Below are 13,648 nucleotides of genomic sequence, written 5' to 3' on the forward strand. Positions count from 1 at the left end.
CAGGCTTAATTCCCCGTTTTCTCTGTACCACCTTTTTTGAACAGTGGGCTAACATTAGCTACCCTCCAATCCATGGGTACTGTTCCAGATTCTATCGAAGGTTGGAAGAATACCAGCAATGCATCTACTATTTCTAGGGCCACTTCCTTAAGTACCCTAGGATGTAGATTATTAGGTCCTGGGGATTTATCGGCCTTCAATCCCGTCAATTTCCCTAACGCCATTTCCCTAAAAACACTGATTTCTTTCAGTTCCTCCCTTTCATCAGACCCTATGTTCCCTGACATAGTACACATTGGCTGTGAGCATGAGGGGTGAGCCTGTCGCATATACAGCTCGAGCAAGGCACTCATCTGCATTCTTCTGGCTATGGTTATCCATTGTATCAAAGAACCTTCCAAGTGGGCCAGGAGTTGCTGATGATAAGGAGCCTGATGCTGAATGTGAACCATCATCTTCTTGAATGGAAGCAGAGGAACTCTGGGCTGACTGCTGTGAGCTTTGAGTGAAGTTGTTGCATTTGGATAAATGCTGCTGCATCTTTGTGGCATTCTTTTCATATGGCTTTGTACAGTGTTTGCACATGTACACAGTCTTTCCATCTTTAATGCCTGGGGTAAAATGCTTCCACACATCCGGCGGTAAACGTGGCATTGTTCTATGCAGAGAAATAAAGGGCATTCATCTCTGTGTCGAACTGCGGTCGATCAGCACGATTGCAACAGGGTGAGTAAATTTTTCCTAATGCTCCATGTGATGGAAGCATGACCTGTGCACGCACGATGCTACATCACCAATAGAGGGAGCTAATTGCTCATCCACTCATCCAACCAATCAGGACACATTTGTTCACAGTCACACACAAAACTTGTAATTATTAAAACAGGCCAAGTAAAAAGATAAACATATATTGATTAAGAAATTCCTTAATAATTAAGATTCCATCTCTGTTAGTAATTTTAAGAGAGGACCTGTGAAAAAAATGAAAGAGATACAAAAAAAAAACAATATTATGCTAGCATGTGCTTTTTTGGGCAAAATTCCCAAGCTAAACTTCTCGTGGAAAATTTCCGGAAATTTACCAGATACTTTCCACCCCTTCGCAACCATACTCCCGAGGTATCGAAAGTGGTCCACGTTGTCCAAGGCCTCGTCATGGATTTTGATAATCAGGTGGCAGTGCCCCATGAATCGAAACCCCTTCTTCCCACACCACTCTTTGAGCCACGCAATTAACTCTCTGAGCTGCTTGACCCTTGCCAATTTGCATGTGGCTCAGGTAGTAATCCAGAGATTAATACCCTTGAGGTTCTGCTTATTAATTTAAGCCCTAGCTCCTCAAAATCCCTCAGAAGAACCTCATTCTGAGTTCTACCTATGTCGTTGGTTCCTACATGGACCACGACAACTGGATCCTCCCCCTCCCCCTCCCACAGGTTCTTCTCCAGCCGCGAGGAGATAACCTTAACCCTGACACTGGGCAGGCAACACAGCCTTCGGGACTCTCTTTCGCAGCTGCAAAGATTAGTATCTATCCCCCTGACTATACTGTCCCCTACTACTACCACATTCCTTCCTTCTACCGCCACTTGGATGACTCCCTGTACCACGGTGCCGTGGTCAGTTTGCCCATCCTCCCTGCAGTCCTTTTCCTCATCCATACAGCAGTGTCTCACCTCCTGACTCCCCAAATCCTTTCCACCATCTACAAGGCACAAGTCAGGAGTGTGATGGAATACTCTCCACTTGCCTAGATGAGTTGCAGCTCCAACAACATTCAAGAAGCTCGACACTCTCCAGGACAAAGCAACCCGCTTGATTGGCACCCGATCCACCACCTTAAACATTCACTCCCTCCACCACCGGCGCACCGTGGCTGCAGTGTGGACCATCTTCAAAATGCACTGCAGCAACTCGCCAAGGCTTCTTCGGCAGCACCTCCCAAACTGGCAAGGAACATAAGTGTGGACTGTAAAAGCTTCTACAAGTATGTAAAAAGAAAAAGAGTAGTGAAGACAAATGTAGGTCCCTTACAGTCAGAAACGGGAGAATTTACAAGGAAATGGCAAAGCAATTAAACAAATACTTTGGTTCTGTCTTCACAGAAGAGGACACACATAACTCCCCAGAAATGCGAGGGAACCAAGGGCCTAGTGAGAAGGAGGAATTAAAGGAAATTAGTATTAATAAAGAAATAGTGCTGGAGAAATTAATGGGACTGAAAGCTGATAAATCCCCAGGGCCTGATAATCTGCATCCCAGAGTACTAATCATCATCATCATCATCATAATCAACTTTTATTGTCATTGTTAGTGCACAAGTGCAGTACAACGAAATGTAGGCTTGCGGCTCCCGAGAGTGTACATTTAGATTAAGACATTTAAACATTCAACATTCATTTGGCTTGTAATACATTAACATAAACATAACCATAATAAAGTGCATTGGCAGATGTGCAGGCTTTAGAGTTTATTTGTGGAGTTCAGTAGGATGACAGCCCTGGGAAAGAAGCTGTTCCTAAATCTGGTCGTACGGGTGCGAATGCATCTGTAGCGTCTCCCAGGTGGCAGGAGGGCGAACATACTGTGGCTGGGGTGGGTAGGGTCTTTGATGATGGACCATGACCTCCGTAAACAGCGTTTCTGGTATATGTGCTCTATGGTCAGTAGCCGGGAATAGTGGAAATAGTGGATGCATTGGTTGTCATCTTCCAAAATTCTATAGATTATGGAACAGTTCCTGCAGATTGAAGGGTGGCAAATGTAACCCCACTATTTAAAAAAAGAGGGGGAGAGAAAACCGGGAACTATAGACCGGTTAGCCTAACATCAGTAGTAGGGAAAATGCTAGAGTCTATTATAAAGGATGTGATAACAGGACACTTAGAAAATATCAATGGGATTAGACAAAGTCAACATGGATTTATGAAAGGGAAATCATGTTTGACAAACCTACTGGAGTTTTTTGAGAATGTAACTGGTAGAATAGATAAGGGAGAACCAGTGGATGTGGTTTTCAGAAGGCCTTTGATAAAGTCCCACATAAGAGGTTAGTGTGCAAAATTAAAGCACATGGGATTGGGGGTAATGTACTGGCATGGATCGAAAATTGGTTAACAGACAGGAAACAGAGAGTAGGAGTAAATGGGTCTTTTTCGGGGTGGCAGGCAGTGACTAGTGGGGTACCGCAGGGATCAGTGCTTGGGCCCCAGCTATTCACAATAAATATCAATGATTTGGATGAGGGAATGAAATGTAATATTTCCAAGTTAGCTGACGACACAAAACTAGGTGGGATTGTGAGTTGTGAGGAGGATGCAAAGAAGCTTCAAGGCAATTTAGACAAGTTGAGTGAGTGGGCAAATACATGGCAGATGCAGTATAACGTGGATAAATGTGAAGTTATCCACTTCAGTAGGAAAAACAGAAAGGTAGAGTATTATTTAAATGGTGCTAGATTGGGAAATGCTGATGTACAAAGGGACCTGGGTGTCCTTGTACACCAGTCACTGAAAGCAAACATGCAGGTGCAGCAAGCAGTTAGGAAGGCAAATGGTATGTTGGCCTTCATTGCAAGAGGATTTGAGTATAAGAGCAAGGATGCCTTACTACAATAAAAACAGAAAATGCTGGAGATACTCAGCAGGTCAGGCAGCATCAGTGAAGAGAGAAACAGAGTTAACACACCACCAAATGCATCTTCCCCTCACCTCCCCTTTCAGCATTCCGTAGGGACCGCTCCCTCTGCGACACCCTGGTCCACTCCTCTATCACCCCCAATACCCCTTCCCCTTCGCCCGGCACCTTCCCGTGCAAGCTCAGGAGATGCAACACATGCCCTTATACCTCCCCCCTTCCCACTGTCCAGGGCCCCAAACACCCCTTCCAGTATACTGTATTCGCTGCTCACGATGTGGTCTCCTCTACATTGGGGAGACCAAACACAGATTAGGTGACTGCTTTGCGGAACACCTCCGTTCAGCCCGTAAGGGGTACCCCGAGCTTCCGGTCGCCTGTCACTTTAATTCTCCGCTCCATTCCCACTCAGACCTCACCATCCTCGGCCTCGTGCATTGTTCCACTGAAGCTCAGTGTAAGCTCGAGGAACAGCACCCCATCTTTCGATTAGACACTTTACAGCCCTCTGGACTCAACATAGAGTTCAACAATTTCAGATCATAACCCCGGCCTCTATCACATATATATTTTTTATCCACACTTTTTGTTTGTGTCTGTTCTTCTCTCCCACATGGCAACTGTCTCTCACTCTGCCAGTGCAATTTACACTTCATCTCGAGCCATCCTTTGTTTCTTAACCTGTCCCATTACCATCTCCTCCCACCTTGAATATCTCTCAATGTCTCTTAACCTCTCCTGCCTTCCATCCTATCACAGACCTTCCCTTTTGTTCTTTCCTCCCCTCCCCCCTTTCCCAGCCCCTACACTTGCTTAAAAATCTGTTCCATTTCCTGCTTTTTTCCAGTTCTGACGAAAGGCCATCGACCTGAAACGTTAACTCTGTTTCTCTCTTCACAGACGCTGCCGGACCTGCTGAGTATCTCCAGCATTTTCTGGTTTTATTTCAGATTTCCAGCATCTGCAGTATTTTCTTTTTGTATATGTCTTACTACAGTTGTACAGGGCCTTGGTGAGACCACACCTGGAGTACTGTGTGCAGTTTTGGTCTCCTTACCTAAGAAAGGATATACTTGCCATAGAGGGAGTGCAGCAAAGGTTCACCAGACTGATTCCTGGGATGGCAGGACTGTCGTATGAGGAGAGATTGGGTCGACTAGGCCTGTATTCACTAGAGTTTAGAAGAATGAGAGGGGATCTCATTGAAACATATAAAATTCTGACAGGGCTAGACAGACTGGATGCAGGGAGGATGTTTCCCCTGGCTGGGGGGTGGGTCTAGAACGAAGGGCCACAGTCTCAGGATACGGGGTAGGACATTTAGGACTGAGATGAGGAGAAATTTCTTCACGCAGGTGAACCTGTGGAATTCTCTACCACAGAAGGCTGTGGAGGCCAAGTCACTGAATATATTTAAGAAGGAGATAGATAGATTTCTAGACACAAAAGGCATCAAGGGGTATGTGGAGAGAGCGGGAATATGGTATTGAGATAGAGGATCAGCCGTGATCATGTTGAATGGCGGAGCAGGCTCGAAGGACCGAATGGCTGAGTCCTGCTCCTATTTTTCTATGTTTCTATGTCTATGTTTCAAACCCGCCACCTCTTCCACCTAGAAGGACAAGGGCAGCAGGCGCATGGGAACACCACCACCTCCAAGTTCCCCTCCAAGTCACTCACCATCCTGACTTAGAAATATATCGGCCGTTCCTTCATCGTCGCTGGGTCAAAATCCTGGAACTCCCTCCCTAACAGCGCTGTCGGAGCACCTTCACCACACGGACTGCAGCGGTTCAAGAAGGCGGCTCACCACCACCTTCTCAAGGGCAACTAGGGACGGGCAATAAATGCTGGCCTTGCCAGCGATGCCACACCTCATAAACGAATTAAAAAAAATATATTATTGCCGGTAACTCCGCGATTTCCGCCCCTCAATTCCCTCAGCATCCTAGAATGCATCCCATCTGCTCCTGGTGATTTATCTACTTTAAGTACAGCCAGCCTTTCTAATACCTCTTCTTTATCAATTTTTATCCTATCAAGTGTCTCCACTATCTTCTTCCCATATCCCTCAACCCCATCTAACCACCTTCTCCCCAAATCCCCACCCACCCACCCATCTTTTCCCCAAATCCCCAAGCCCACCCACCCACCTTTTCCCTATGTCACTCAGCCTTGACCCCATTGAAACTATCTCTCCCGCTGGCTGTAACCGCTGGCAGTGGACCAGCCGCCCGTCGCTGAATGGAATGACGAACGGGCGTTTCTATAACACACGTCTGATCATGGGCATCAATTTTACACCAGGTGACAAGTTGAAAATCCACCCATCCTGAATGGTCATTTATTCCCGTTGCGCTCTGTGTAAACGAACCTGTCACGGGACACATGATGCCCGACAGGAGGGTAAGCACAGGCAACGAGAGTCATCTCATTATCTCCTGAACCCCAGAGTCTTGCTGGTCACATGCCAAAGCTTAGTTCCCCAGAGATTTGGATGAACATTTTCAGCTCTGAGTCAGAATTTCATGGGTTCAAGTCCCACTCCAGAGACTTGAGCACAAGATCCAGGCTGACACTCCAGTACTGAGGGAACGCCGCACTATCGGAGGGGCAGTGCTGAGGGAATGCTGCACTGTCGGAGGGGCAGTACTGAGGGAGCACTGCAGTTGGAGGGGCAGTACTGAGGAAGTGCCACACTGTGGGAGGGGCAATACTGAGGGAGCGCTGCACTGTCGGAGGGGCAGTACTGAGGGAGCGCTGCACTGTCGGAGGGGCAGTACTGAGGGAGTGCTGCACTGTCGATGGGGCAGTACTGAGGGAGCGCCACACTGTCGGAGGTGCCGTCTTTCAGATGAAACATTAAACTGAGGACCCGTCTGCCCTTTCAGTTATCCCAGGTGTCCTGACCCATATTTATTTGTCAGCCAACACCTAAAATAAATAGATTAGTCATTCATTCCATTGCTGTTTGTGGTATCTTGCTGTTCACAAATTGGCTGCTGCACTCCCTACAAAACAGTCGCTGCTCTTCAAAGTAATTTATTGTGTGAATCAGATGGAGATGTTTTTCAGGTGGGATTAAATGCATAAATATGTCAGTCTTTTACCAGACCCTGTACAGAATGAAGCTCTTTATTCCTGCCCCCAGGTGACATCTCAGTGAAGAGTTCATCAGGACTGGACTTCGAACAAACCCCCAAGTTACGCCTTGTGGTTAAAGCGGAATCCTCGTCCTCCTTCATTTTCACCGCTGTCACGCTCAGTCTGCAGGATGTCAACGATAACCTGCCGCACTTCCAGCTCCAGAATTATGTGGCGTTTATCTGGGAGGCTCAGGGCTACAACACACCCATCATGCAGGTAGGACACGCCTGTGCCACAGGTAAATCTGTACTCGACACCTCAGCGGTTATATTGCTCCGAGCTCAGGCTGCACTTGGCCAGGTGGTCGGAACTACGTACCCAACAAATTGCGGCTGACATCTCAGCCTGGGTACGATAGAAAGTAAATCCCCGCAATTCCACAGGGCATAGGAACACTTCTTGACATAAGTGCGGAAATACACCCACCTGACCCTGCACACAGAGGGGAGGGCAATGGGCTAATTTCCTTCTCGGAGATATCTGTACACTGACTGGTGTCTCTCAGTCCCTCTCTCTCAGGGTGATATCTGTACACTGACTGGTGCCTCTCAGTCCCTCTCTCTCAGGGAGATATCTGTACACTGACTGGTGCCTCTCAGTCCCTCTCTCTCAGGGAGATATCTGTACACTGACTGGTGCCTCTCAGTCCCTCTCTCTCAGGGAGATATCTGTACACTGACTGGTGTCTCTCAGTCCCTCTCAGGGGGATATCTGTACACTGACTGGTGTCTCTCAGTCCCTCTCTCTCGGGGAGATATCTGTACAGTGACTGGTGTCTCTCAGTCCCTGTCTCTCAGGGAGATATCTGTACACTGACTGGTGTCTCTCAGTCCCTGTCCCTCAGGGAGATATCTGTACACTGACTGGTGTCTCTCTCTCAGTCCCTGTCTCTCAGGGAGATATCTGTACACTGACTGGTGTCTCTCAGGCCCCTCTCTCTCAGGGAGATATCTGTACACTGACTGGTGTCTCTCTCTCAGTCCCTGTCTCTCAAGGAGATATCTGTACATTGACTGGTGTCTCTCAGCCCCTCTCTCTCAGGGAGATATCTGTACACTGACTGGTGTCTCTCTCTCAGTCCCTGTCTCTCAGGGAGATATCTGTACACTGACTGGTGTCTCTCTCTCAGTCCCTGTCTCTCAGGGAGATATCTGTACACTGACTGGCGTCTCTCAGAAGGTAAACTGAGAATAGATCTCGTCCTGTTACCCGTCACTTTGAACTTTTGGGTGCTGGCTGGAATATCTAATTGAATTTCTTTGTGTCTGTGTCTGTCTGTGTGTGTCTGTGTCTGTATGTGTCTCTGTCTGTGTGTCTGTGTTTGTATCTGTCTGTGTCTGTCTGTCTGTGTCTGTCTGTGTCTGTGTGTCTGTGTTTGTGTGTCTGTGTCTGTCTGTGTCTGTGCATCTGTCTGTGTTTGTCTGTCTGTGTCTGTGCCTGTGTTTGTCTGTCTGTGTCTGTCTGTGTTTGTGTGTCTGTGTCCCTGTCCCTCAGGTTTTGGCCAATGATTTGGACCAGGGACAAAACGGCCAAGTGACTTATTCCATCGCGGCTTCATCGCAGAGTGACCTCTTCCGGATCAATCCGCTGACCGGAGATATCAGCACAGCCGCCATCATGGACCGAGAGATCTGGCCACAGACTCAGTAAGTACTGACCACTCCAGACACTGACCATCGACACTGACCACTCCAGACACTGACCATCGACACTGACCACTCCAGACACTGACCATCGACACTGATGACCACTCCAGACACTGACCATTGACACTGACCACACCCGACACTGACCATCGACACTGACCATCGACACTGACCACTCCAGACACTGACCATCGACACTGACCATCGACACTGACCACTCCAGACACTGACCATCGACACTGACCATCGACACTGACCACTCCAGACACTGACCATCAACACTGACCACTCCAGACACTGACCACTCCAGACACTGACCACTCCAGACACTGACCATCGACACTGACCACTCCAGACACTGACCACTCCAGACACTGACCATCGACACTGACCACACCAGACACTGACCACACCAGACACTGACCATCGACACTGACCACACCCGACACTGACCATCGACACTGACCACTCAAGACACTGACCACTCCAGACACTGACCATCGACACTGACCATCGACACTGATCACTCCAGACACTGACCATCGACACTGACCACTCCAGACACTTACCATCGACACTGACCACACCAGACACTGACCATCGACACTGACCATCAACACTGACCACTCCAGACACTGACCATCGACACTGATATCGACACTGACCACTCCAGACACTGACCATCGACACTGACCACACCAGATACTGACCATCGACACTGACCATTCCAGACACTGACCATCGATACTGACCATCGACACTGACCATCGACACTGACCACTCCAGACACTGACCATCAACAATGACCACACCAGACACTGACCATCGACACTGACCACACCAGACACTGACCATCGACACTGACCATCGACACTGACCATCAACACTGACCATCAACACTGACTACTCCAGACACTGACCATCGACACTGACCATCAATACTGACCATCGACACTGACCATCAACACTGACCACAGCCAACACTGACCATCGACACTGACCACTCCAGACACTGACCATCAACACTGACCACTCCAGACACTGACAATCGGCACTGACCTGTCCAGACACTGACCACTCCAGACACTGGCCATCGACACTGACCATCGACACTGACTACTCCAGACACTGACCATCGACACTGACCACTCCAGACACTGACCATCGAAACTGACCACTCCAGACATTGACCATCGACACTGACCACTCCAGACACTGACCATTGACACTGACCATCGACACTGACCATCGACACTGACCATCGACACTGACTATCGACACTGACCACTCCAGACACTGACCATCGACACTGACCACACCAGACAATGACCATCAACACTGACCACTCCCGACACTGACCACTCCCGACACTGACCATCAACACTGACCACTCCAGACACTGACCATCGACACTGACCATCGACACTGACCATTGACACTGACCACTCCAGACACTGACCATCGACACTGACCATTGACACTGACCACTCCAGACACTGACCATCGACACTGACCATCGACACTGACCATTGACACTGACCACACCAGACACTGACCATCGACACTGACTACATCCGACACTGACCATCGGCACTGACTATCGACACTGACCACACCGGACACTGACCATCGACAGTGACCATCGACACTGACCATCGACCCTGACCATTGACACTGACCATCGAACCTGACCATCGACACCACTCTGGGCACTGACCACACCAGACACTGACCATCGACCCTGATCATCGACACTTACCATTGACACTGACCACTAACGGCACTGACCAAACCGGGCAGTCATAGAGTTATACAGCACAGAACGAGGCCCTTCGACCCATCGCGTCCGTGCCGGCCATCAAGCCTTGTCTAATCTAATCCCATTTTCCAGCATTTGGTCTGTAGCCTTGTATGCTATGGCATTTCAAGTGCTCATCCAAATGCTTCTTGAATGTTGTGAGGGTTCCTGCCTCTACCACCCTTTTAGGCAGTGAGTTCCAGATTCCAACCACCATCTGGGTGAAAAAGTTCTTCCTCAAATCCCCTCTAAACCTCCTGCCCCTTACCTTGAATCTATGCCCCCTTGTTATTGACCCCTCTACTAAGGGAAAAAGTTCCTTTCTATCTACCCTATCTATGCCCCTCATAACTTTGTACACCTCAATCAGGTCCCCCCTCAGCCTTCTCTGCTCTAAGGAAAACAACCCCAGCCTGTCCAGTCTTTCTTCATAGCTGAAGCGCTCCAGCCCAGGTAACATCCTGGTAAATCTCCTCTGCACCCTCTCCAAAGCAATCACATCCTTCCTATAGTGTGGCGACCAGAACTGCACACAGTATTCCAGCTGTGGCCTAACCAGCGTTTTGTACAGCTCCATCACAACCTCCCTGCTCTTATATTCTATGCCTCGGCTAATGAAGGCAAGTATCCCATATGCCTTTTTAACCATCTTATCCACCTGTTCTGCTGCCTTCAGGGATCTATGTACATGCACACCAAGGTCCCTCTGATCCTCTGTCTTTCCTAGGGTCTTACCATTCATTGTGTATTGCCTTGCCTTGTTAGTCCCTCCAAAATGCATCACCTCACACTTTTCAGGGTTAAATTCCATTTGCCACTGTTCCGCCCATCTGACCAACCCATCTATATCGTCCTGCAGACTGAGACTACCCTCCTCGCTATTTACCACCCCACCAATTTTCGTGTCATCTGCGAACTTACTGATCATACCTTTTACATTCACATCCAAATCATTAATGTAGACCACAAACAGCAAGGGACCCAGCACCGATCCCTGTGGCACCCCACTGGACACAAGCTTCCAGTCACAAAAACAACCTTCGACCATCACCCTCTGCCTTCTGCCACTAAGCCAGTTTTGGATCCAATGTGCCAAGGCACCCTGGATCCCATGGGCTCTTACCTTCTTGACCAGTCTCCTATGCGGGACTTTATCGAAAGCCTTACTGAAATCCATGTATACCATATCCACTGCACTACCCTCACCCACACACCTAGTCACCCCCTCGAAAAATTCAATCAAATTGGTCAGACATGATCTTCCCTTGACAAAGCCATGCTGACTATCCCTGATTAATCCTTGCCTCTCCAAGTGGAGACTAATTCTGTCCCTCAGAATTTTTTCCAATAATTTCCCTACCACTGATGTTAGGCTCACTGGCCTGTAGTTCCCTGGTTTATCCCTACTACCCTTCTTGAATAATGGTACTATGTTAGCTGTTCTCCAGTCCTCTGGCACATCCCCTGTGGCCAGAGAGGTTCTGAAAATTTGTGTCAGAGCCCCTGCAATCTCCTCCTTTGCCTCACACAGCAGCCTGGGATACATCTCCTCCGGGCCTGGGGATTTATCCACTTTTTGGCCTGCTAAAACCGCTAGTACCTCCTCCCTCTCGATGCTAATATGTTCAAGTATATCACAGTCCCCTTGCCTGATTTCTATGTCTACATCGTCCTTCTCCATAGTGAACACAGATGCAAAAAATTCATTTAAAACCCCATCTTTTGGCTCCACACACAGATTGCCACTTTGGTCCCTAATGAGCCCTACCCTTTCCCTAGTTATTCTCTTGCCCTTAATATACTTATAAAACACCTTAGGATTTTCCTTTATTTTGCTCGCCAGTGTTATTTCATGGCCCCTCCTCGCTCTCCTAATTTATTTTTTAAGTATCCCCCTGCACTTTTTATACTCCTCTAGGGCTTCCTCTGTCTTTAGTCCTTTGTATCTGCCAAAAGCCCCCCTTTTTTCCTAATCCATTCTCGTATATCCCTTGACATCGAGGGTTCCCTGGGCTTGTTGGTCCCACCCTTGACCTTTACGGGAACATGTTGCCATTGTACTCTCTCAATTTCCTTTCTGAAAGACTCCCATTGCTCCGATGTGGATTTTCCTACAAGTAGCTGATCCCAGTCCACTTTGGCCAGATCCTGCCTTATCATATTAAAATCGGCCTTCCCCCAATTTAGAACCTTTATTTCCGGTCCATCTCTGTCCTTTTCCATGACTACCTTAAATCTCACCGAATTATGGTCACTGTCACCAAAGTGCTCACCTACTAACACTTCTACCACTTGCCCGGCCACATTCCCTAGAATTAGGTCCAGTACTGCCCCCTCTCCTGTTGGACTTTCTACATGCTGGCTCAAAAAGCTCTTCTGGATGCACTTTAAGAATTCCGCACCCTCTAAGCCTTTCACACTCTGACTATCCCAGTTAATATTGGGGAAGTTGAAATCCCCCACCATTATTACCCTATTATTTGCACATTTCTCTGAGATTTGCCTACATATCTGTTCCTCTATCTCCCCCTGACTGTTTGGGGCCCTATAGTACACTCCCAGCAAAGTGCTTGCCCCCTTTTTGTTTTTAAGTTCTACCCATATGGCCTCATTAGAGGAACCTGTTAATATATCATCCCTCCTTACAGCAGTAATTGACTCCTTAATTAATATTGCGACACCCCCTCCTCTTTTACCCCCCCCACTCTGTCTCGCCTGAAGATTCTATACCCCGGAATATTGAGCTGCCAGTCTTGCCCCTCCCTCAACCATGTCTCCGTAATAGCAACAATATCATACTCCCATGTGTTCATCAACACCTTCAGTTCATCCACCTTATTCGCAAGACTCCTTGCATTAAAATAAATGCCATCCAGCCTTGCCATACTCCCTTGTGCCATTACATATTTGCTCTGCCTTCCAAGCTGACTTGTTTTTTCCTCTATATTTGGCTGTGCATCACCCGCTATTATAGCTCCACTCTGTATCCCATCCCCCTGCCAAGTTAGTTTAAACCCCCCCCAACAGTGCTAGCAAACCTCCCCACAAGGATATTTGTCCCGTTCTGGTCCAGGTGCAACCCGTCCGACTTGTACGAGTCCCACCTTCCCCAGAAGGAGACCCAGTGATCCAGGAAACTAAAGTCCTCCCTCCTGCACCAACTCTTTAGCCACGCATTCATCTGCTCTATCCTCCTATTCCTATACTTACTAGCAAGTGGCACCGGGAGTAATTCAGAGATTACAACATTTGAGGTCCTGCTCTTTAATCTGCTACCTAGCTCCCTAAATTCTTGCTGCAGGACCTCATCCCTCTTCCTACCCATGTCGTTGGTCCCAATGTGAACCACAACCTCTGACTGTTCACCCTCCCCCTTCAGAATGCCCTGCAGCCGTTCAGTGACATCCTTGACCCTGGCACC

At 48.2% G+C, this 13,648-nt stretch overlaps 1 protein-coding gene across 1 annotated transcript in view; it reads left to right on the forward strand.

The window, feature by feature from the left end:
* The window catches only part of LOC147112212 (protocadherin-16-like), a 222,783-nt gene that overhangs the window by 181,508 nt on the left and 27,627 nt on the right, over positions 1 to 13,648 (forward strand). Inside the window, exons 16-17 of the mRNA XM_085998329.1 lie at positions 6,788 to 6,999; positions 8,278 to 8,429. Of these exons, the coding sequence (XP_085854455.1) occupies positions 6,788 to 6,999; positions 8,278 to 8,429 (364 nt within the window). The remainder of the gene's footprint in view (positions 1 to 6,787; positions 7,000 to 8,277; positions 8,430 to 13,648) is intronic.

The sequence above is a fragment of the Somniosus microcephalus genome, chromosome 10 (genome assembly GCF_052327205.1).
Source record: "Somniosus microcephalus isolate GS21.2 chromosome 10, FLI_Smic_1.0, whole genome shotgun sequence".
Lineage (NCBI taxonomy): Eukaryota > Metazoa > Chordata > Chondrichthyes > Squaliformes > Somniosidae > Somniosus > Somniosus microcephalus.